General features: G+C 51.0%; 1 protein-coding gene across 2 annotated transcripts; it reads right to left on the bottom strand.

The window, feature by feature from the left end:
- Positions 1 to 1,986: 1,986 nt before the first annotated feature.
- Positions 1,987 to 22,953, bottom strand: CLEC2L (C-type lectin domain family 2 member L). Of its 2 annotated transcripts, XM_070788233.1 has the most exons (6): positions 22,749 to 22,953; positions 12,259 to 12,333; positions 9,792 to 9,958; positions 8,741 to 8,841; positions 7,064 to 7,176; positions 1,987 to 3,270 (listed from the first exon to the last, which is right to left on the bottom strand). In XM_070788233.1, exons 1-5 carry the CDS (start codon positions 22,936 to 22,938, stop codon positions 7,065 to 7,067), a joined length of 645 nt encoding a protein of 214 aa, XP_070644334.1. In that variant the 5' UTR covers positions 22,939 to 22,953; the 3' UTR covers positions 1,987 to 3,270; position 7,064. The 2 variants fall into 2 exon arrangements, with proteins under 2 accessions (XP_070644334.1, XP_019815037.2); XM_019959478.2 differs by lacking the exon at positions 1,987 to 3,270 and having other exon boundaries at positions 6,475 to 7,176.
- Between the last annotated feature and the right edge of the window lie 371 nt (positions 22,954 to 23,324).

Here is a 23,324-nt window from a genome sequence, read left to right as displayed (position 1 = left end):
AAACCACGTTGGACAAAGCCACAAAGAGTAAGAAAAAGCCTTTTTATAATATTTAAGCCACTGAAATTTTCGGGTTGTTTGTTACAGCAATTGCAGTTTTGATCCCTAGGTTGGGAATACCCCTGGAGAAGGAAATGGCAAACCATTCCAGTATTCTTGCCTGGGAAATGCCATGGACAGAGGAACTCGGTAGGCTACAGTCCATGGGGTCGCAAAGAGTCAGACACAACTTAACCACTAAGCGACAACAATAAATTATAGCAATTAGCCTATCCTGACTAATATAGACATTGGTTTCTGAAAGTGAGGTACTACTGTAGCAAACAGGTAAAATAAAATCCATGGCACTGGCTTAGCAGCTGGACAGAGAAATGAAGCTGATTTCAGGAGTTGGAATCATGGTGACCCACGCTTTGTTTTAATAAAACATTGGATGCACGTGCAATTAAAAAGCCTGATCAGTCTGCTGAAATATAGAACTAACAAGTCAGTCTGGTAAGATAACAGGATAAAAGGTACGACAAACCCAACAGCCTTAATTGGAGTCCGGGAAGGAGAGAAAAGAGTCAGGCAGGAGAAATATTTAGAGACAAAGGTAAGGAATCTTCCAAAATTTATGAAAACCTCAACTTTTAGAATCATGAATCTCGTGCAGGGCTTCCTTGGTAGCTCAGTGGTAAAGAATCTGCCTGCTTATGCAGGGGACACAGGCTCGATCCCTGGGAAGATCCCACATTTCGAGGAACAACTAAGCCCGTGTGCCACCACCATTGAGCCTGTGCTCTAGAGCCTGGGAACTACAACTACTGAGCCCATGCACTGCAACTACGGAAGCCTGAGTACCCTAGAGCCCACGTTCCACAAGGAGAAAAGCCGCCACAACGAGAAGCCTAGGCACCGCAACTAGAGAGTAGTCCGTGCAGCAACAAAAACCCAGCACAGCCAAAACTAAGTAAATAAATAAACTTATTTAAAAAAAAGAATCTCATGCATACAACAGGCATACAGCTGAAGATATTTCTCAGCCTCCCACAACCTTCCTGGTCAATGAACTGTGGATGGAACGTGTGCCACCTCCAGGTCTCTGTCTAGTCTAGGGTAAGATACGCTATGATCACAACAAATCCAAAATCTCAGAGGCTTTCTCCCTTACACATCTGCTGCAGATTCAGACACCCTCCAGGGAACCCATCCTCCACATACTGACTTAGCATTTCAGAATGCTTCAGTCTTAGGAAGCCTCCAAATAGAAAAATTATGACTGGCAGTGGAGGAGGGGGCAGTATAGAATATGGAGGAGTGTGCACTGGTTCTTAAATGTTTCCACCAGGAAACGACATGTCACCTTTCCATGGTTAAAGCTCTGGTGTCACCTGACACCCACCTTCAAACAGACCCGGAAGTGCAGTCCTTCTACATACCCACAAGGAAAGGAAAGGAAAAATTGGTACCTGGTAGCCTCATCTACCACATCCCCTAAAACACGTCCTGTGTGAGCTTCTATGTTCAAAGGCCCTGGATGCCTCAACACTTTTCCATGTGGTTGACCTGCGTTAGTCTGCGGGGTGAGCCACAAAGAGATCTTTACTCAGGTAAGCCTCTGAAATGCAGGTATTACAGAAGCTAGCATATTCCAATCCCCTACTCAGTTTACATCATAGTGAAAAAAGATAATAACTTTTTATTAAGCACTTACTATGTGTGTGAAGTGCTTCGCACAATGCCTGGCCTTATTATAAGCTCTTAATCAGCATTCATTGTTATTATTCCAATTTTGTCTAAGATGTGTATTTCTTTGTTCAGATGGATTCTGTGCTCTAAAAGATGCTAATCGGCATTGCAAGGTAGTTGAGCATCTTATCTTTTTCTCTAAAACATCTGCCAAGTTTTCATACTTTCTGTGGGCAGCTGGACTGGCAGTGCAGATTTCCGAGATCAGAGACGGCATGGTATAGAGGGAAGGAGCATGTGAACTAGGAGTCAAGATCAGTTCAACACACATTTATTAAGCTCCTTTAGTATGCACCAGGCTCCAGAGAAACAAAGGAGCATGAGAGTGGATCCCCACCCTCTAGGGGCTTACACTTCCATGTGGATGGTGAACAAGTGAACAAATAAAGCATGATACATGCAACAATAAGAAGATCAACAAAGAAGAGAGGAGCCACAAGACCTGAGGTCTAGCTCTGCCACTAGATGCGCAACCTTGGACGAGTTTTTTAACCCTCTCTGGGCCTCATGGATAGTGAGAACAGGGTTGATCATTTTTTATCCCTGAAATTCTAACATCTACAGTTCTCATAACCCTGTGAGGTAGGCCAGGCAGGCACGATTTCTACTTTATTAGAAGTAAAGCCTGGGGTCTGGGAGGTTGAGCACAGCAGTCTGAGCTGCACACCTGCTCATTGGTAGAGATAGTCCAGACTAGACTCCAGCAGGTCTTCAGAGCCAAGAGGAAGCACATCCCCTCCAGGCTGAGAATGTATCTCTGAAGGGTATGGCAGAAGTTTTCCGGATGCCCTTCTGTGTGAATCTCATACTTGCTCCCTGTTTGAAGTTCTTTACCCCCTCCTGGTGTAAGTACACAGCTGACAGTGGACATTTCTGAAAGCCAAGTGGTCTTTCACACACAGAACAGCGACATTAGCATAATTATCCTGGAGATCACAGGAATCTTCAGCAGCCAACCCCAGTCACTGCTGGAAGCCCTCCCTGGGCCTGGTCTCTTGGTCCTCTGTGTATGATGCAAAGAACATCTTAAGAGGTGGAGGGATTTCTCCCTCTTGGCTCACGTGCTCCAGGCCACCCCCACTCAGGCGGCCCAGTATGTACGTGCTTAGGGAATGTGAGTGAGCTCACTTAGCTGAAGCAAAACAAATTAAAGATCTCATCTTGGCCGGACCTCTAAAATCATGCCACGCCCACTAAAGCCTAAAAGGCAAGTCTCAAACAGGCAGCCGGCCACGGCTGTCTGCCCCCATGGCAAAGGGTGAAGAGATGACACTCGCCAGCAATCTTATTGTCACCAACAACAATTTTTTTGAGCATATGTGTGCTACAAAGAGCCAGCAACACATAATCCCTGCTATTCAGAGGCTTATAATCAGACAAGAGCAGTCAGATGAGTGAAGAGATGCGTCACAGATGAGAAGTTCCACACACTCGGCCGTGTGAGAGGCTCAGTCTTCGGTGCTGGAGGTGTTGGGGGAAGGCGTGGTCACCGAGGGCTGCTGCCGACCCAGAAGCAGTCCCAGGGAGTGCGAACTGGACCTTGAAGCGAGAGAAGGGCAGTAGTCAGTATTTGCGTCACTCACGCTCTATGGGAAATTCCACCTGAAAACCATATGAAAGCGATAAAAGTGCGCAGGAAAAAAAAATCGCCGAGGGGCACCCCACGTCCTCTCCCAAGGTGGCTCCTTTGGCTCCTTCTATCCCCCACCCCCTAGGCTTGTGATGTAGATAGAGCAAGCCCCTTAACGTTCCTGAACCTGCTTCTTCATCTGTTAAGGCTGTAAGAGAATTTACTAAGCAAACACCAGTGAACCTGCCAGCACAGCAACGAACCTTACCCCCAACTGTGTCCTGCTAATAAAATCCCTCCTCGCGCCATCTTCATAGCCAACGTCTGAGGGTGGCCTGGGAGGTGAGCTCCAGCCTTCCCGTCCCCTCCAGGGGCTACTCAGAGGACAGCGCTGCCGTGTGGCTTCAAATCCACCCAGGCTCCAAGCTAAGCACGCTCTCAACTCCAGGCGAGTTGCCTCAGAAGGGAAAATCTTCCAAAGGGGTTGAGGAGTGGGGCTGGAGGGTGGTCCTTTGGGGCAGAAGGGTGGTTCTTTGCACCTTGCCCCTACCGTTCTCCCTAGCCTGAAGTGAAGTAAAGTGAAAGTCGCTCAGTCATGTCCGACTCTTTGCGACCCCATGGACTACTATGCAGTCCATGGAATTCTCCAGGCCAGAATACTGGAATGGCTAGCCTTTCCCTTCTCCAGGGGATCTTCCCAACCCAGGGATCGAACCCAGGTCTCCCTCATGGCGGCCGGATTCTTTACCAGCTGAGCCACAAGGGAAGCCCTACCCTAGACCTCTCCCTACCCGCCCCCACCCAACCCCCCAGCCCCCGCCCCAGGGAGACAGCTCTGAGCTCCAGGCTTAGAAACCCGCAGAGGGTCTGGACTCCATGCTGCCGCCTGTGGCCTCAGGAGGAACTGCATGCCCACCCAGCCTGGCTCTCTGCCCACCAGGATGGCGTGGGTGCCTGGCTGGGTTTATCGGTATTTTGTTTTGCTTTTGGCCGCGCAGGGCAGCGTGCAAGATCTTCCTCGACCAGAGATCGGATGGATCGCGCCCCCCACAGTAGAAGGCGGAATCTTAACCGCTGAACCTCCAGGGAAGTCCCTGGCTGGTTTATAACCTTTGAAAGGATTTTCAACCTTTCTCAAGTTTGGCGTGCCGGTGTTTTGTTTTGCTCTTGTGTTTCCTTCCTGGGTAGGAATAGATAAGAAAGCTCTGAAAACATCCATGACCTTGGGTCAGAGTTCCTTTTGTTGTTAGTCGCTCAGTCCTGTTTGACTCGTTACGACCCCATGGACTGCAGCTGGCCAGGCTTCCCTGTCCACTACCTTCCTGAGTTTGCTGAAACTTATGTCCACTGAGTCAGTGATGCCATCAAACCGTCTCATCCTCTGTTGCCCCCTTCTCCTCTTGTCCTTAATCTTTTCTGCAAGAGGGTCTTCTCCAGTGAGTCGGCTCTTCAAATCAGGTGGCCAAGGTTTTGGAGCTTCAGCATCAGTCCTTCCAATGAATATTCAGGGTTGATTTCCTTTAGGATTGACTGGTTTGATCTCTTTTAGCTTTAGAGTTCCTTTAACTTTGCTGAACTGATTTAGAATTGTTGAGCCAGCCCAGGACAAACCCAAGGTTAGGCGAGCTCACCTGCCAGTGTGCCCTGAGGCAGCAGGCTGTGGAGCGCTGAATGAAAGATCAGATCCCAAGGGCCTGGGTTCCTATTCCCTGCCCTCCCACAGTGCTTCCTCCCTGCCCCCTCGTGGCTCCCTTCTTCCCACTCGAACCCACAAAACAGAATGAGAGCACAGCCCCGCTCCTTGTGCCTTGGGGCCCTGCCTGGGTACTGTTGGGTCATCTGTGGCAGCATAATCCGCCTCAGGTCCTTTTTAAGAGAATTAAATGAGGTAAGACTAGCATCACTGACTCAATGAACCTGAGTTTGAGCAAACTCTGGGAGATAGTGGAGGAAAGAGGAGCCTAGTGTGCTGCAGTCTGTCGGGTCGCAAAGAGTCAGACACAACTTGGTGACTGAACAACAACAGCAAAGCCTTTGATGGGAGGATACTGGTGAGAACCCCAGGCCTGTGTATGACTGAGAACAGGTGTGAGTGTGAGACACCCCCCTACTCACCCTTCAGCTCCTGCCCAACCCAAGCAGCAGCAACAGCAGCTGACCACTTCCTCAGTCCTCAGCCCCTCAAAACACTTCCCCACAGGAGCTGGGAAGGCAGTGGGCTTCAGCCAACCCCCCACAGGCCACCACCACCACACTGCATTCCTTTAACCTCTTCATTACACAGATTCTATACTGGCTCCCCATGAAGATAAAATATGAAACCACAAAATACCCATATTTTACTAAATATCTGGAAAGCTTTCAGAAGAATCAACAAAACCGAAACTGACAGTTTTGTCTGAAAACTGACAGTAAAAGTGACCAGAGCAGAGCAGGATGTGTTTCCCTCCAAGCTCTTTTCTCAGAAAAGGGGCCAGGACCCAGATTCACAGATGCAACTCCGAGGCAGCTCCCGCCTGTATCTCACCTGGCCGTGGGCTGGGGAGGCCCAGGCCACCCTACCGCTTGCTCTGGGCTCCAGGTGTGTGCTGGAGAGGGTGGCACTTGCAGCCGCTGCAGGCCCAGGGGAACTGCCAGCCTCTGCCCCATCCCCCCTTCCTTCCCCACAGACCAAGGGAGAACAGGAAGGGGCCCTTGGACCTGCACAAACTCTTGTCCAGCCCAACATGCACATGATCTCCTCTCATCCTTCCGCCTTCTTCACTCCATCCTCTCCTAAGGCAGAATAAGCCATCCCCCAGCCATGTCCCAGAATGTTCTGGTGCTTCCCAAGCTGGCCCCTCTACTCCCTGTGTGCTCACTTGGGGGATACAGCTGCTGATCCCCCTGCCTGGTGTGGTGTCTGGCACATGATAGGTGTGAATAAATGTTTGTCATGTTGAGTCGAATAGTAATGACGCCGCCAGATGGAGCACACCCCTCAGACATCTAAGAATAACACAGTGGCCTGGCAACATTAAACAGTGCCCTGAGGCCACTGAGCGTGTTTTTGGCCTTGGTTCCTACATGTGTCGCCGGCCACACAGGTGCCTCTTGGCGGTCCCTCCCTAGACGGTCCTCCCGAGCCATGGCCCCTCCCCCAGTCCACGACCATGGAACAAACAGCAGCCGACTTCTCTGGACGCCAGTCATCTCTTTATTCCACCGGTGGCCAACAGAGCAGCACCACGGACACAGCAGGGGCCTGCCTGAGACTCCGGGCAAGGCCAGAGAGGTGGATGCAGGGGCCAGGTGAGGGGGCTGCCCTTCCTGCCTCCCCAGGTGCCAGAAGAGAGATGCCTGGGGAGGGGGCTCCGTGTGTGCAGACAGTATGGCAGACTGTCAGCCCCCAGCCTTCCTCAGAGCACCAGGGCCTCCAGAGGAAGAAATGCTCCAGGGTGGGGCCAGGGAGAGACCTGTTGGGCTGACTAAGGGTAGACTGTGAACTTGAGCGGGCGCTGTGTGCACATGTGTGCATAAGCAAGTGCGTTGGTGTGCGTGTGTGTCTGAGGACAGGTGCCTACTGTACTACTGAGCTCGTGGGAGTTGACTGCTGAGCCACAGGACCTGCCTGGGGCCAAGGAGACCAGGGACCAGGACTCAGGGGTTGGGAAAGAGCACCCAGGGGCAGAGAGCATCCTCCTCGCTGCTTTGCCTTGGAGTGGGGCCCCGGGCCAGCAGGTCTCGGAGCCTGGTTGCAGGGTGGCCTCTGGTGTGACCCACCTCACGTGTAGGCCATCTTGCTGCACACCCAGGGCCGGGTCATCAGGCAGTCTGTCGACACCAGCCTGGTGGGCTCCACGAAGACGCATTCCCCAGGGCCCGCGATGGGGAACCTGTGGCCGGGAGAGACGAGACCAGGCACTCACCGCTGGCAGATGCCACCCATCGCTGGGCAGCCCCGGAGGCCCTGTGATTCATCCTTCCCTCTGGAGCTGCCCTGCTCTGGGACAGTCCGCCCCATAGACCTTGCTAGTGTGGCTCCCACCATCTCCCAACTCTGTCCACAGTTCCAATCGCCCTGGTAACGCCCACAGACGTGTCCTGGACGCATCCTACACTCCCCATCCGGCTTCCCCATCCTGCCAGGCTCAGCTCACTCATGCCAGGAGACTGGGACCCTATCTAGGACAAGCCTCCCCTGACCCCACCTCCCCACGGCACCCTGCCTGCACCTCTTACAGCTATTAATAGCACAGGGGGTTTTCCCTGCCTAAAATCATCCCTTTTGAATCTCAACATTTCTTCTTAAACTCATTTGGTCACCCTGACCTGAGCCTCCCACCACCAAGGTCAGAACAAGGGTCTCAGAGGGCATCAGAAGGACCCCAAGAGGGAGTGGGGAGGCCAGAACCACGTCAGAGTGGTCAGAGAAGCGTGGCCCCAAGGCCTGCTGGTTGCTGGGTGGTCAACATCCTGGGGTCCCAGCCTCCAGGGCTCCCCGGGTTCTGGGAGCAAGAAGCTTCCAGAAGGGGAGAGGCAGGGGCAGCAGCAAGGCAAGACTGTCTCAGCAGCTCTGAGAACAGATTGGGGATGAAGACAGGACAAGGAAAAAGGAGAAAAAAGGAAGGGGCAGTGAGGACAGAGAGAGGCACCGAATGAAGAGCGCAGGAGACAGGGAGACACAGGAACAGGGAAGTCTTCGTGGCCCGAGGGTCACATCAGGTCAGCAGCTGTGCCCGCACCCAGCTCCTCGGGCCTAGTCCTCCAGCCTTAGGGTCTAGATCAGAGGCTGAGGTTATTACGCCCCTGTGTGTGCTGACCTGTGTCTCCCTAAGCCTAAAGTGCCCCCCTCTCTGCTGCCACCATCACCCTACACATGCACCACACAAATCAGACGCTCGCTGCCACACCACGTGGGCCACACAAATAATACCATCCTGGCACACGCCACCAACACCCTCAAGGTGTTTTCTCTAAGAGGACCCTCCTGGGACCCATAGTTCAGATCCCCTTTCTCCATAGTAAAACTGTTCAGGTAGCACGTGACTGCCCAGCAGAGAAGTCCCAGCTCCTCCCCTCTCTCACTGTCAGGTGGGGCCATATGGCTAAGTTCTGCCCAATGCAGAGGGCTGTCCTGGGATGTCCTCCCCTTTCTCTGAGCCACACTGAGCTGTGCAGAGGGATGAGGGAGTCACAAGATGGAAAGAGCCTGGGCCCCTTCCAGCAGCAGGAAGCTCTGATGCCTACATGGGACAGGACCACCAAACCAGGCTGGACTTTACTGGGGAGGGAACAGTAAAGCCATTCCCATGCCCAGGTCTCTGTCCCTCACTCCTAACCCTACAGGTGAGTGGCTCTAGCTAACACAAAACCAAGTTCTCCCTCAGGGGGTTCGTCTGGGAGGCTAGGTCTTCCCCGGTTTAAGCTCGGTGGCCAGGAGATGAAGCCTCAGCTCACGTGTCCGGGTCAAATGGGTCCCCGTTGACCCAGTGGAATTCGTCCCCCACTCTGCGCAGGCCAATCCAGGGCTCCCTCCGTGTGAACTTGAACATGAATTCCTGCACCAAGGAAAGAGGGAAACCGCAGAGTCAGGTGTGGCCTCCTGACTGCTCAAACATCCACAGATGAACCTCAACTTGGAAGACTGGCTCTCAAGATGTGTGGACACCATGAAGGAGACACCTCACTGCACCCCAAGACTGAGGAGCTGGGTTTACAGATGCACTGCAATGGCCTTCAAGGTACCTGGACTCTGGGGATGTGCCAATGGGGCAGGAACCCTGGAACAGGGTTTGTCTCTTAGCTTGGGGACCCAGCATGCCAACATTCCTGATTTTCAGGAAGCCTGGGATTGCTTGATGGATTATCTGGGACTGGCTGTCCTGGGCCTTTCTCTGCAGAAAGAGGCTATTAGACTGTGTATCAGAGACAAACAGAAGTGATTTTAGATTTTGAATTGCACAAACTGTTGCCTACAAAATCCAAAAATGGCCAAGAGACCTGTTCATTGTGTTACATTCATATTTCTAGTGATATAACTGTTTGGGGTGTTAGGTGGGACCTCAGATCCTGACATGGACTAGTTGAAGATGCCAATTTGATATACTGGAGTGGGTTGCCATGCCCTCCTCCAGGGGATCCTTCCAACCCAGGGATTGAGCCCAGGTCTCCTGCATAGCAGGCGGGTTCTTTACTGTCTGAGCCACCAAGGAAGCCCTCACATTTCACAAGTGCCTGTATAATTTGTAATGCTTACACTTAACTGTGTTGAGCTCAGCAAACCAGCCTTGGAATGGACGCAGCTGGCCTTGACAAGAGCAGTGAGAACAAGAGCCCCTCGTGGAGCTGCTCAGATTCCACTTGTGGAGCCCACGTGCACACCCCACCCGTCTGGAAACAGGTCACAGGGGGCACCATGTCCTTGGGCGTGGCTGTCCCGGGGTGGCCCCGCCCCTTTCCCCGACACGCCCCCCGCCCCGCCCCGACACGCCCCCCGTCCCGCACGCACCAGCTCTTTCTGACTCTGGATCACAGCAAGTGCCGCTTCGTGGCTGTGGCAATACTGCCGGCCCGTGTTCCAGTCTCTTGGTTCCTCCGAGAAGAAGTAGCATTTTCTTCCGTACAGCAGCCAGTCCTCCGGGCAGGGCGCTTCGCACTTGATGCAGCCCTTGGAGGCTGCAGGGAAAAGGAGGGACTCAGTAGCTGCCAGCACGGAGAGCCTCTGCCTGGCCCCCAGAAATCCCACTTCCCCTGTCTTTGGTGACCATCAGTCATTCATCTCAGGGGAGGGCCTGTCACAGTGCCTGGCAGGTCGGAGGCTGAGGACTACATGAACTAGGAAGAGCAATTTGGCAGGGACACCCCTGTGAGGGGAAGTATTATAGCAGGTTATGTTCTCCTCTCTCTCTGAGCTCCTGGAGGCCGTGGAATCCTAGAAACTCGGACTTGAACCTGGTGACCATCCTCTCTCTTCAGCCAGGGTGGGAACCATGCCAGACTCCATGGGCTCCATAACCCCCCCACTCCCACCTGCAGCCCACCCCCGACCTCTGACCCCCACTCCCACCCACTCTCATTGGCCACACCCTCATCGGCTACGCTGAGGAAGCGCTGGAAATTCCTTTTCAATGCTGAGTCTCAACCTGCCTTCCCATTGTGACCTAGCACCGCGGACCCAGGATCTGCCTCTGGAGTGACCCGGACAGACCTGCTCTGCCTTCTCCTTGAGGAAGGACCCACATCCCCCTCTTCCAGAACTGAACAGACACCGTTTCTTCCACAATCCCTTGGAGGGGATGCTCTCCAGACCTTCTCCATCCTGCCTGCCTCACTGTGATGCGCCCACATCACCCCTAAAACGCTGCCACCAGCACAGGCTGCGACACATCAGCTGTGCTCTGCCACCCAGCAGTGATCGCCATACCCCTTCCGGCTGCTGTGGATTTTCCAGTCTGCAGACTCTCCAATGAGAAGAATCTGTGAGTATGTGCATAGGTGCACTTTTCTGGGAAGGAAGCCCGGAGCTTCCATGCAATTCTCTAAGGGCCTCCTTGCCAAAAGGAATTCAGCCATACTCTTCAACTATTTTCCTATGATCTCCTTCCAAACCAGGCCCCCCTGCCCAGAACACGTGTAAATCACATTTAAATCTAAATGCAGGGTCTTGTGTTTATTTCTTACACAGTCGCTTCATTCACGTTGGCTCATTTGAGTTTTTAAGGATGAATTTTAATCTCGATTTCTTTTTCACCTGGCCTGTGGAACATCCCCCTTTGGGTTGTATTGCCTACAAATTCCATAAGCATATTTTTTTCATTTGTTCTCATATAAGAAGGTTGATTAAAATGTAGACCAGGACAGAGTCAAGAACAGGCCCATGGTACTCAAGCGCCCAAGGGAGCTACCCCTACGCCAACACCAATTAATTAATTAATGGGCACTTGGGCATTCCTGCTCAGTGAGCTGCAGGCTCACTTAGAAGTATAGGCCATGCTTTTCCATGAGGATGTCCGAAGACTGTTGTGCTTTCCTCCAATCACAATATGCTCTGTTTACACATTGCCCTGCCCTCCCAACACAGCAGTAGAACAGTTTAATTTGTAGCAATTAGTCTAGGTGGATCCAAGCTGGTGGTCACCACCTTCTTTTCTAAGCACCCACAGTGCCCTGCTTAGCCTGCATGCCCTGCAAGTGCGGGTTGAATAGAACTGATATTATCCGTGGATTTTCCTCCCATCTTGAGGTCTTGGGATGCTTCTCAAAGATTAAAGACAGAGGTCCTGAAATCACTTTGGCTTGAATCCATTACAAGCAGCAAAGCCCCAGGTCATATAGCCTGGCCTGCCTTACTTGTAGCAGTTTCCTCTTTTTTATTCCTCCTTCAACCCTTTCAGTCCTGCCTGCCACTGGTGTTTCCCTGGACTCTCCTTCTCAGAATGCCCTGGTCTGTGTTCCTCCTGGTCTCCAGGAAACTATTCATTCTTCAGAGTTTACCACATGGGAGACCTCCAGGCAATACCCTATCACTGGACAAGGGAGTTGATGTCGTACTACACTTTAAAAAATATATATCTCCAGCACTTAGCCCAGGGCCTAACACACAGCTAGGATCAATAAATGTTTGTTGAGTGAGTGAATGAGATCTTTAAGGCCCTTAACCCCAAACTGTCTCTTTCATGAAGCACTGCCCGCCTAACGCACACCAAGTTTGTTCAGCGTTCTTGAAGCATTTTTGTAATGGTACCTAAGTAACGTCTCCACTTTCGCTGCATGGCTTAGTTAAGGGGATGGATATAATCGATGTGTGAACATATTATTTTAGGCTAAAATGTCATCTAGAGCCAACACTCTATTTCCTGTTTACTTTGACCCCCACAAAGTTGACGATATGTCTGGAACCTTTCTTGACCTAATTAGACATGCTTTTGAAAGGTGTGTAGGAAATGAATTACAAATGCTCTGACATCCATGCTCACCCAAGATGCTCATCACCACCAGGATGGCGAACAGAAGCACTGCGATGGCCCCCAGCAGGAGACGCGTGGTGGTATCTGAGGAGAGAGAAAGGGATTGATTATGGCCCATCCCTACCACCCATTCCCACTGCCAACCCCAAGTCCTGACACTGAGAAACTGGGGCTGAGCCCAGCACTCTGTGTTTGAACAAGCCCTCCAGGGAAGTGGCCCCCAACCTTTTTGGCACCAAGGACTGGTTTTGTGGAAGACAATCTTTCCATGGACCATGAGGGGGTCCATGGGGACCATGAGGGGTTCCATGAGGGAGAGGGATGATTTGGGGATGATTCAAGTGCATTACATGTATTGTGCACTTTATTTCTAATTTAATGCCAATGCTGATCTGATAGGAGGTACCAGTCCACAGGCTGGAGGTTGGAGACCTCTGGTCCAGGCCATCCTGGTGCTGAAGTCTGAATTGCCATTCTCAAGCACAGGTTTGTCTGATTCTGTGATACTTCTGCTTAAAACCCTCCCTCAAGGCTACGCACTTGAACTCTTTCTGTGGCTGTTAGCACTTTCCAGTCTCTCATCTCCTGCTGCTTCTCTGCCTCATCCCTAATGTCAGCCAGACAGACTCCTTGAAATACCCAGTTCACTCTCTTAGCCCTGTGGCTGGATCTTTGCTCCCAAAGTGCTCCTCTTCCACTGCTATCTCTTGAAATTCTGCCCCACACCCTCCATCCTCTTCAGGAAGGCTTTCCTGATCCTCTGGCTTCTCCCTTTAAATTTTTATTTATTTATTGTTCTCACTCCAAATTTTAATTTGATTTTTTAAATGCTCATAGCAGGTTTATTCATAACAGTGCGAAAATGGAAAGAAGCTAAATGTCTGTCAAAGGGAGAATGGATAAAATGTTGGGCATTCATTCAGTGGAATCCTGCACAGCAATTTTTTAACTCTCTATTTTATATTGGAGTGTAATTGATTAACAATGATGTGTTAGTTTCAGGTGTATACAGCAAAGTGATTCATTTTATATATGTATATATCTGTTCTTTTTCAAATTCTTTTCCCATTTAGGTTGTTACATAATATTGAACAGAGTTCCCTGTGCAATGCAGTAGGTCTTGTTGGTTATTTTAAGTATAGCAGCGTGTACATGTCAATCCCAAACTCCCTTACCATCCCTCCCCTCAATCCTTCCCACTGGTAACTATAAGTTCCTTCCCTAAATCTATGAGTCTGTTTCTGTTTCGTAAAAAAATTCATTTGTATTCTTCTGTTTTTTCAGATTCCACATATAAACGATATCATACAATATTTGTACTTCTCTGTCTGACTTTATTTCACCCAGTATGACGATCTCTAGATCCATCCGTGTTGCTGCAAATGGCATTTAATTTGATATTTAATGAAAGAATGCTTATAGACTTTAGACACAGGGTCTTTGAAAGTTTTATTAATTGTGATAAAATACACATAACATAAAAGTTGCCTTTTTAACTATGCTCAAGGGTGCGATGCATGGTGTTAATTGCATTCACAAAGTTGTGCATTGATCCCCATGATCTACTTGTAAAACTTTTTCATCATCCCAAACAGAAACTCTGTACTGATCAAGCATTAACGCCTCATTCCCAACCCTCTCCAGCCCCTGCTAATCTCTCATTCACTTTCTGACTCTAATATTCACCTATCCTAAGTACCTCATGTAAATGAAATCATATCTGTCTTTTGAGGTCTCACTTCTTTTGCTTAACATATTGTTTTCAGTGTTCATCCATATTGTAGCACGTATCAAAATTTCATTCCTTTTTGTGGCTGAATAATATTCCATTGTATGATTACATACATTTTGTTTATCCATCCATACATTGACAGACAGTTAGATGGACTGTTTCCATCTTTTAGTTATTATGAATCATCCTGCTGTGAACATTGGCCAACAAAGATCTGTTTGAGTCCCTATTTTCAACTCTTTGGGGTATATACCTAGGAGTAGAATTGCTGGATCATATGATAATTCTACATTTAACTTTTTGAGGACACACCAAACTGCTTTCCACAGCTGCAACACCATTTTGCATCCTACCAGAGATGCCGACACCACGTGTTCTACTTTCTCCATCTCCTCACCAACACTTGTTAGCTTCCACTTTTGTTTGTTATAGCCATCCTAGTAGATGTGAGAAGTGAAAGTCACTCAGTCGTGTCAGACTCTGTGCGACCCTATGGACTGTAGTCTGCCAGCCTCCTCTGTCCGTAGAATTCTCCAGGCCAGAATACTGGAGTGGGTAGCTGGTCCCTTCTCCAGGGGATCTTCCCAACTCAGTGATCAAACCCAGGTCTCCCACATTGCAGGCGGATTCTTTACCAGCTGAGCCACCAGTAGATGAGAACTTCCTTTTTGTTTTTAAGTCCTTTAAAATTGTTTTATATTATATATGTGCATAGATGAAAGAACCACCTCCACAGCCCACCACTGGGTTGTCCACCCGTATGAACTAAGTACCAAAGTCAAGAGGAAGTATCTATTAGTAGAAACGTCTACAGCAATTCAGCATTCCTGTGACATCCAAGTGCCTGATACTGTTTCTAGTAATTCATCTGTATGGTACTTCACAACAGATTGGGAAAAGAAACCTGGTCCTTTATCAAGGATCTGCAAAGCAACAGATCCAAAGTCAAGAAATTCTACCAGGCTTCACTACACAACCAAAGAACATCGCCCCTTCCATAGAGGCAACTACTTCCAATTCCTTCAGCAAATTCTTTCGGTATTTACCTCCAAATCTCTAAAAGCTTTGTGTCAAGAAGTCAATACTGCTCAACTTTTCTATTTAAGACATTACTTATTGACGTTCCACAATAATGAGGAAGATTTAATTCTCTGCATTATTGTCCCACCCTGACCACTCACATACTACTTACCCTCTCAACATCATAGTTTGGGTTGGACTGATAATTTGGTGAGGTTTTTTGTGTTTTTTTTCTTTTTTTTTTGGCCATGCCACACAGCTTGTGGGATCTTAGCTCTCCTGACCAGGGATAAAACCTGCGCCCCCTGCAGTGGAAGTGAGGAATCGTAACCACTGGACCACCAGGGAAGTTCAGTGTTCTTTTCTTATGACAATGTAAATGCTGCTCCCAGCAAGCTATGCAGCGTATTATTTCTACACAACTTCTTGTTTCCCTGTAAGTAATTATTTCCCTTTGCCTACACTTCTGTGTGCTCATCCTGATTTCAATTCCAAAGCTCCTTTAAGCTGATGAGGCAAAATCAGGAATTCTACTCCACTTCTGTCTTAGTCTTCACAGGCTAACAAAATCCCCAGACTAGATGGCTGAAGCAACAGACACATCTCTCCCCCAGTTCTGGAGGCTGGCGAGTGCAGGATCAAGGTTACCAGCAGATCTGTTCTTGGTCAGGGCTCCCATGGTGGGGTTAATGCCCTTACAAGAAGAGGACATGGCACCAGAGCAGACAGCGGAAGCCCTCATATCCACTTTGCCTTTTTCTATTTCCTGAAGATTTTTTTAAACTTTACCTTCCCACTCTCTACTGAATCTTTTATTTTTACGATTATTTTTAACTTGCAAGGTTTTGGGGGATTTGTTGCTGCTGTTCCCTGAATACTCCCTCTTAAAACATCCTGTTCTTTAATGATGCGATATTTTCTCTTCTCTCTCTGAATAATACTGACAGTTTTTTAGTTGATATTTTGTGGGGGAAGCAGGAGGGTTGGGGGAGAGGTGGGCAGAAAGTTTAGTCTATATAATCGCTGTTTTTTCCAAACTGCTTCCCCCACCCCCCCATTCATGTGTTTTAATCTCTAGCTTCCATGTCAGGGACTTTCCTCATACATCTCAAGATCCTTGGTTATTTGTTCATGATTAAGGCAGGAGGAATAAGACTGTATTGGCGCCTCTGAGACCGTGAGAGGAGCTTATTAACTGTGGAGGTCACGGCAGGGTGACCTGGCTGGGTCAGTCCTCAAGGCTCTCTCTTTAACACTTGATTTTATTATTATTTTTTTAATATTTATTTATTTGACTGTGGGATCTTAGTTCCCTGACCAGGAATTGAACCTGGGCCCCCTGCCTTGGGAGCACTGGGTCTTAGCCACTGGACCACCAGGGAAGTCCAGCTCTCTGTTTGTGGACCTTCTTGGGTTTCTCCTTTTGGGTCAGCGTCCCTGGGGGCTGTCCCTCTGTTTTCACTCCTGGAGGATGTAGTCTTGCCTGGGACAAGAGGTGAGGAGGCCGTCCTCAGCCCTCAAGCCGCAGATGCTGCCTCGTTTGCTCTCAAATGTTCTCGTGTCTGGATGTCCTCTCTCCCCAGGGCAGAGGGCTGGGGAGAGGCTCACAGAGTGGGAAGAGGATTGGGGACCTGAAGTCTTCCTAACAAGGGTTCACCCAGCCCTCCTAACATCAGCTCCCTCTTCATTCACTGCTGTGCTAACCAGTGTGGGGTCCTGCGTGCTCCTCTACTTCCTGAACTTTCTAAGCCCAGGGAAGTCAGTGTCAGTTATTGATCATTGATCATCATTGATCATCATCATTGATCCCTAGCTCCCAACTGTGTTGCTATTGTTTTCTCTCCTGTTCTTATTATTCTTGTGGTCTTTTTAAAAAATCCCTTTATTGGATTTTTAAGGGAAAGAAAAATGCATGTCTTCAGTCTGCCATCTTTACTTGAAAGTCCCTTTATTGGGACTTCCCTGGCGGTCCAGTGGTTAAGACTCTGTGCTTCCACTGCCGGGGGCATGGGTTCGATCCCTGGTCAGGGACCTAAGATCCTACATGCTTCAGTGACCCCCTCCCAAATAAAAGGAAAAAAAAAAAAAAAAACCTTTTACTATTGTATTAGTGAGTTTCAGAAGGGAAAGAAAAATGCATGTGTTTAGTCTGCCATCTTTATTTGCAAGTCCAACAGACATTCGGGAGTCCTTGCTATGGGCATTGTTTGTACTGACAACTAAGCAGGATCCAGAGGCGGGTGGCCCCAGGCCCGTTAAGAGCAGAGGGCTGAACCCCATCTGGGTCAGCTCTGCCGTCCCCAGGGGCTGCGTGTTGTAAGGTTGATGCCCTTGAGCTGCATGGTGGCGCCCATGGCAAGTACGCTGTGTGAATCCTTCTTTTTCCTTCCATAAACACCTCTCAGTCCGCATTGTAAACCACTTCACCTGGGTTCACATCCCAGCTCTGCCACTTTCTTGTGGCAAAGTTACTTAGCTTCTATTTCATTTTCCTTGTCTTTAAGACAAAGTCATTATAGTATCTGCCTCTTAGAATTTTATGAGAATTCAACAAATTGTGCTTAGAGCAGTGCCTGGCACGGTAAGCTCTCCTTCAGTGTCAACAACTACCATCATGATGGTTATTGGCCCACAGGCTCCTTCTGGGCAGTTGTTCAGTCCTCCAGTCGTGTCCGACTCTTTGCGACCCCGTGGACTGTAGTACGCCAGGCTTCCCTGTCCCTCACCATCTCCTGGAGCTTGCCCAAGTTCATGTCCATTGAGTTGGTCCTTTGGGGTAAGGGTTGTACTTTCCTCACCTTTGGGTTCCCTCTAACAGGGCGCAGTCATCGCCTGGCATGTTACAGAGCACCAACTGGGGCTGGAAACGCACAGAGAATCTAGTTGCCCTGAATGACAATGCCCTTGACCATGTGTATATACACCTGCTCTCAGAGAAAGCGGAGTCTGTGCCCGCACCTCCAGCATCACCAGAATGGAGGACTCTCCTCGTCTTTCACGGGATAACTGCCCTGGACACTGTGCTGTGGACAGACAGAAGACACGCTACAGGATCTGACAGTTCGTTCACTCCCGAGGGTGGCCTTGGAGCTGGACAACCCCAAACAATGTGGTATTAGTTTCCTAGGTCAACATAACAAACCATCACAAACTAGGTGGCTTAAAACACCAGAAATGTGTCATCTCATAGCTCTGAAGCCTAGAAGTCCACAGTCAAGGTGTCAGCAAGCCATGCTCCCTCTGAGACCTGTAGGCAAATTCTTCCTGGCTTTGTCCTCATTTCTCCTGGTTTACTGGTGATCTCCGGCCCTCCTGGGCTTGCAGTTGCATCACTCCAGCCTCTGCCTCCATTGTCACATCCTTCTCCCTGTGTGTCTGTCTTCATGTGACCATCTCTTAGAAGGACACCAGTCACATTGAGTTAGAAGCCCACTCTACTCCAGTATGCCCTCATCTGAACTAATTACACCCGCAGTGACCATATTTCCAAATAAGGTCATAATCTGAGGAACTGTGGAGTTAAGATTTCAACACATCTTTTAGGGGGATACAATTCAAGCCAGAACAAATGTCTAACTCAGCAATCCTTCCTTGTATGCACTGGCCTTTATTAAATGGAGTTTGAGGGTGCAGTTTATTTATGTTATAAATGCATATGATTTAGCCTAATGTTAGAAAGAACAACTGAAAAAAATTTGGCTTCCAAGCCCAGACAAATCCCGACAACGTTCATATCATAGCACAAAAGAGACTCATAGCTGACGTCCCTAAGTTGACAGTCAAAAACTCTCAAATGTAGAGTTTGGTAATTTTTAAATTTTTAAGAGGCTTTGCTAAATGCGTGTGTGTGGTTTTGAGCAGGAAGTTGTGGGTTTATGCCTAATCAAGAAACTTTCAACATTAAAAATTCAGAATTGGTGAGCACTGAAAAATCTATAGCCTGAGATTTGCAGAATCATCTGTGGCCCCCCTCTTGTACCCCCCAGTCTGCTGTTCATCACCCCCGCACCCCCAGTGCCAGAAATATTCCCATCTCCAATCACCTCCAGTCTTTCCAGCACCCAGATGGCAGCTTTGGATCACTTTTGCAACCTGTCCCCCAAGGCTGAGGGTGGAAGGAAAGGTTAATAGCCACAGGGAGAGGACTCAATTGGAAGAATTTCTGTTTGGCTTCCTATTTATAAAGCTAACTGTTCATCAAAGGAAAGTCTTAAAGACCTGGGCTCTAATCTCAGCTTTAGATTTAAGATGTTTTCCACGTCACTTAACCTGTGAAGAGGAAAAAAATATCTGCTGGAGGCGGCAGGGTCATCTGAGGAGCACACGGAGGAGAGCTGCGTGCGTCACAAGCATAACTTCTCTCCAATTAGCCTCACCGAGCCCCATGCCCTTGGTCAGGTCAGGACAGGGTAAGAGCTCTCACATCAGAGGGCCTCGTGGCAAACCCAATGGGGTTTCACCTGTGACAGAGCGATGTGTGTCCTTGGGCAAGACACTGAGCCTCTCTGAGTCTCAGTTTCCTCTTGTATAAAATACACACGACACTTACCCAGCCCGTGGAAGGGCAGACATGAGGGTTAAATGTGACGGTTATAGGAAAGCCCCAGCATGGGGCTGGCACATAGTAGGGGTTTGATAAATATTCAGCACGTGGTAATAAAGGAGCACAGCTCCCCTGAGGGCTCAGCTTGGTCAAATCAAGAAGTCTCAAGACAAGGACTTCCCTGGCTGTCCAGTAGTTAGGACTCTGCACTTCCAACGCAGGGGGTGAGGGTTCAATAGCTGGTCAGGGAATTAAGATCCCACATACCCCGCAGCTCAGCCAAAAGAAGAAGTCTCAAAACAGATGCTTGGCTAAGCAAGGGCTGCAAAATTGATCTCTTGGTCCACAGACATGGCAGACCACTCATTCCATATCGAGGGTTTCATCATGGGCTTATTAGGTGGGCCCCAGTTTGATCCTTGGGTCAGGAAAATCCCCTGGAGAAGGGCATGGCAATCCATTTCAGTATTCTTAGACTTCCCTGGTGGCTCAGATGGTATAGAATCCGCCTGCAATGTGGGAGACTTGGGTTCAATCCCTAGGTCGGAAAGATCCCCTGGAGGAGGGCATGGCAACCCACACCAGTATTCTTGCCTGGAGAATCCCATGGACAGAGGAGCTAGGCGGGCTACAGTCCGTGGAGTTGCAAAGAGTCAGACTTAGCATGCACACAGTTCAGGGTGGGCTGTGGACTCAGTAGGCAGACCAGCAGTCAAAGGATTTTGGTTGAGCAGACAGTCACACACTTTGCCTGGGTTCCCCCACCGGGCTCTAGGGACTGGGGAAAGGGGTCACCTGCACACACCCTACACCCCAGCACCTCTGTCTGTGTAGCCCTGAGAGGCAGAAATCCTTCTCTAGCTTAGCAGGTGGGAAAACTGAGACTCGGACAAGTTTGAAAACCTGCCAGTACACTGGCAGTGAAAGGATCTGGCTCAGGCTTGGCCAACCCCAGAATTCGTTCTCTCTGCCCCTCAACAAGCTGCCTCGGCCCCTGCCCCACGATCTCTTCAAGCACAGGGATGTTCCCTGTGCCGAGAGGTGCGCCAGGACAGTGGGCCCTCCAGGAGTGTGTGTGGGAGGTGAGGAAGAATGAATGAGTTGGGGTGGGGAGGTGTGGCGGCCAGCACAGGGCAGGACCTTGGAGAGCACCATCCTGGTTTGAGAGCTCCCCTCTCCCCACGGGAGATGCGGCACCCAGGGAACACCCAGGAGATGCTCAGGGGACTGACAGAGGGGAGGCCCCTGGCAAGGACACAGACTCCACGTGCTAAAACAATGGGAAAGGCCCATAGGCCCCGGAGGCTGAGCCCCCAAGGTCCACAGGCATCAGAGTGAGCCTGTTTCTGATGGACCATGTGAACAAGGGCAAGGGACCAGAGCTGCCCCGAGACCCAGAGTCAGGCGAGGTAGGGAGCCATGCCCGGACAGGTGAGATGAGGCTGGGCCACAGGTAAACACGGACCACAGGGTGGCCCGGAAGACCCAGTGTCCTGAAAGACCCCCTGGACCATTTCCTGCCGGGCGTGCAGCCTCTTCTTCAGCCTAACTTGCAGGTGGTTGGCCCAGTCACCCCTGGGAGTAGGAAGCAGACGGGGCCAAGGTCAGGATGAGGAATAAGACAGGAGGTGGCAAGCCAGAGGTGTTGAAAGAGGCCACACCACCTCTGAAATGGCCCTAACCCCTGGGGGTTAGAGCTAGGTTGGGGCAGATGCTGGAGAAATGCTTACAAATGAATGAGTGGAGAATACAGATAAGAGGCGTGAGCAACCAAGAAATAACTTGGGTGGGAGGGAAGCAGGGTGTCACATGCAAATCTAACAATGTGCCTGGAGACGCACGTCAAAGAGAGGGGTCTGTCCACCTTTATCCTGAGAAGAGGGCTCAGCTCTTCTCAGCCCGAAGCCTCTCTGCAAAAGTTCTTCTTCTCCAAGTTCCAACATCTTTGCCTCCTTTGTCCCAAATCACCACCCAGGTGTCCAGCTTTCCCCCAAGTCTGCACTTCCCCACCCCGCCCTCAGGCCATCCATGTCTCCTGGTCCACCCACCTTTGGGCCAAATGCAGACACGGCTGCCCCATCTCTCCCTCCTCGGCCAGGCCCCTGCCCTGGCTGCCACTGGCTATGTCCCTCCTCCGACCACAGCTCCACCTTCCTCGCTGACCTAGCCTTGGTCTGACCCCTCTGGGCCACCATCAGTTTTCCAAGGTTAAACTCGCTTGGAAAATGAAACCCGCTTCATTTTCATTCTATGCTTTAAATCTCTCAGTAGTTGCCTCAGACAAAGTCCAAACTCTGGCAAGGCCTGGGTTGCCGTTCACAATCTGGGTCCTCCGGACTCCTCACTTCTCACCCCTCCCCGATCCTGTACTTTGAAGGTCAGTTCCCCACAGGGGACAGGCTACCTCTCACTATTTGACCCCTGAACATGTCACTCCTTCTCTTTCCATATATCTATGAAGTCACCTACTCCAGGAAGTCCTCCTATCCTGATATTCCTTCCCTAATGGCTGGGTAATCCAGCTAAGGGCTTCCCTTAGCTGATGCTGTCCAGGTCCTCCGCCTTGGGACTCTGGGTGTCAAGTTTACCAAGAAACTTCCAAAGGACCAGCCCTCTGGCCACACCTCCCACACCACACACCACCAGTGGCCACCCAAGCGGACTGGGAGAACTCATGAACTTAAACTCTCTTTTCCACTTTGGTAACCGCCCCCCTTGGCCAGTCAGGGGTCACCTCCTGAGCCCCTCCGACTGAAAGAGGTAGGTGGGACCCCTGCAGGTTCTCCAGTCCATCACCTCCAGGCGTTCACCCCCACCTCCCAGCCAACCCCTTCTCACAGGGCATTAGCACCGCGACTGGGGTCTACAGCTTTTGAGCTTTGCCCAGGGCGTTTTCACTGCTGGAGGGTCAAGCCACTCTCTCAATGCTTCCCAGGTGAGTGCGGGACAGTAACCGCCCCCTTCACTCATGAGGAAATTGAAGCTCAGCGCGAGAAACCTACTCCCAAGGTCAGAGTGTGAGTTAGCTGCAGAGATAGGTGGTCCCCAGTTACCTCCTCCCCACTGCCCCGCAGTGTGGCATCCGATGCCCTGACATCCATCCTCGGGGGTCCAGAGTCGCCCTCACTGCCCTCCCTGCCCTCCCCACGGGAGATCGGCCAAGGTGACTCTTGTCCCGCCTCTCGCGTCCCGCTCACCGCTTACCCTCCAAGGCCGCTTTCCAGCTGGTGCTGCCCTCGTAGCCCGACCCCGATCGCCGCAGCAGCCCCTCTGGACTGCGGCCCTCCGCCTCGGCGGGCGAGCGCGGCCTGGGGGCGGCAGGGGCTGGCGCAGGGCGAACGGCGGGAGGCGGCGGCGGCCGGGTGCGCGCGGGGGGCTCCCGGGCCGGCTCCATGCCCCGCGCTCCGCCACGCCGCGCCCGCGCTCCTGTGCCGGGGTGCGGGGCCCAGCCCCACGCGCACTCGGCGCTCCGCGCGCCCTGCGGGCCCCCCAGGCCGGCCTCGGTGGGCGAGGGCCGCGGCTCGTGCAGGCCGGGGCTGAGCCCGGCTCCCCGCTCCGGACCCGCTGCACCCGGTGGCCGCCGCCGCCGCCGCCTGAGTCCCCGCGCGCCTGCCCGGCGGAGCCGCAACCTCAGCGCAGAACCGAGGCGCGGGGGAGGAGCGCGGGGAGGCGCGGGGACCCGGGCAGGGCGGGGGCAGGGAGCGAGGGAGGAGGCGCCGGGAGCGCGAACGGCCCCACCGCCCGGGGCCGCCGGCCTCCCGCCCCCTCGGCAGGAGTCCA

The sequence above is a fragment of the Bos indicus genome, chromosome 4, assembly GCF_029378745.1.
Source record: "Bos indicus isolate NIAB-ARS_2022 breed Sahiwal x Tharparkar chromosome 4, NIAB-ARS_B.indTharparkar_mat_pri_1.0, whole genome shotgun sequence".
Classification (NCBI taxonomy): Eukaryota; Metazoa; Chordata; class Mammalia; order Artiodactyla; family Bovidae; genus Bos; species Bos indicus.
Note: the sequence above shows the minus strand (reverse complement) of the source record. Positions and strands in the feature narration are given on the sequence as shown.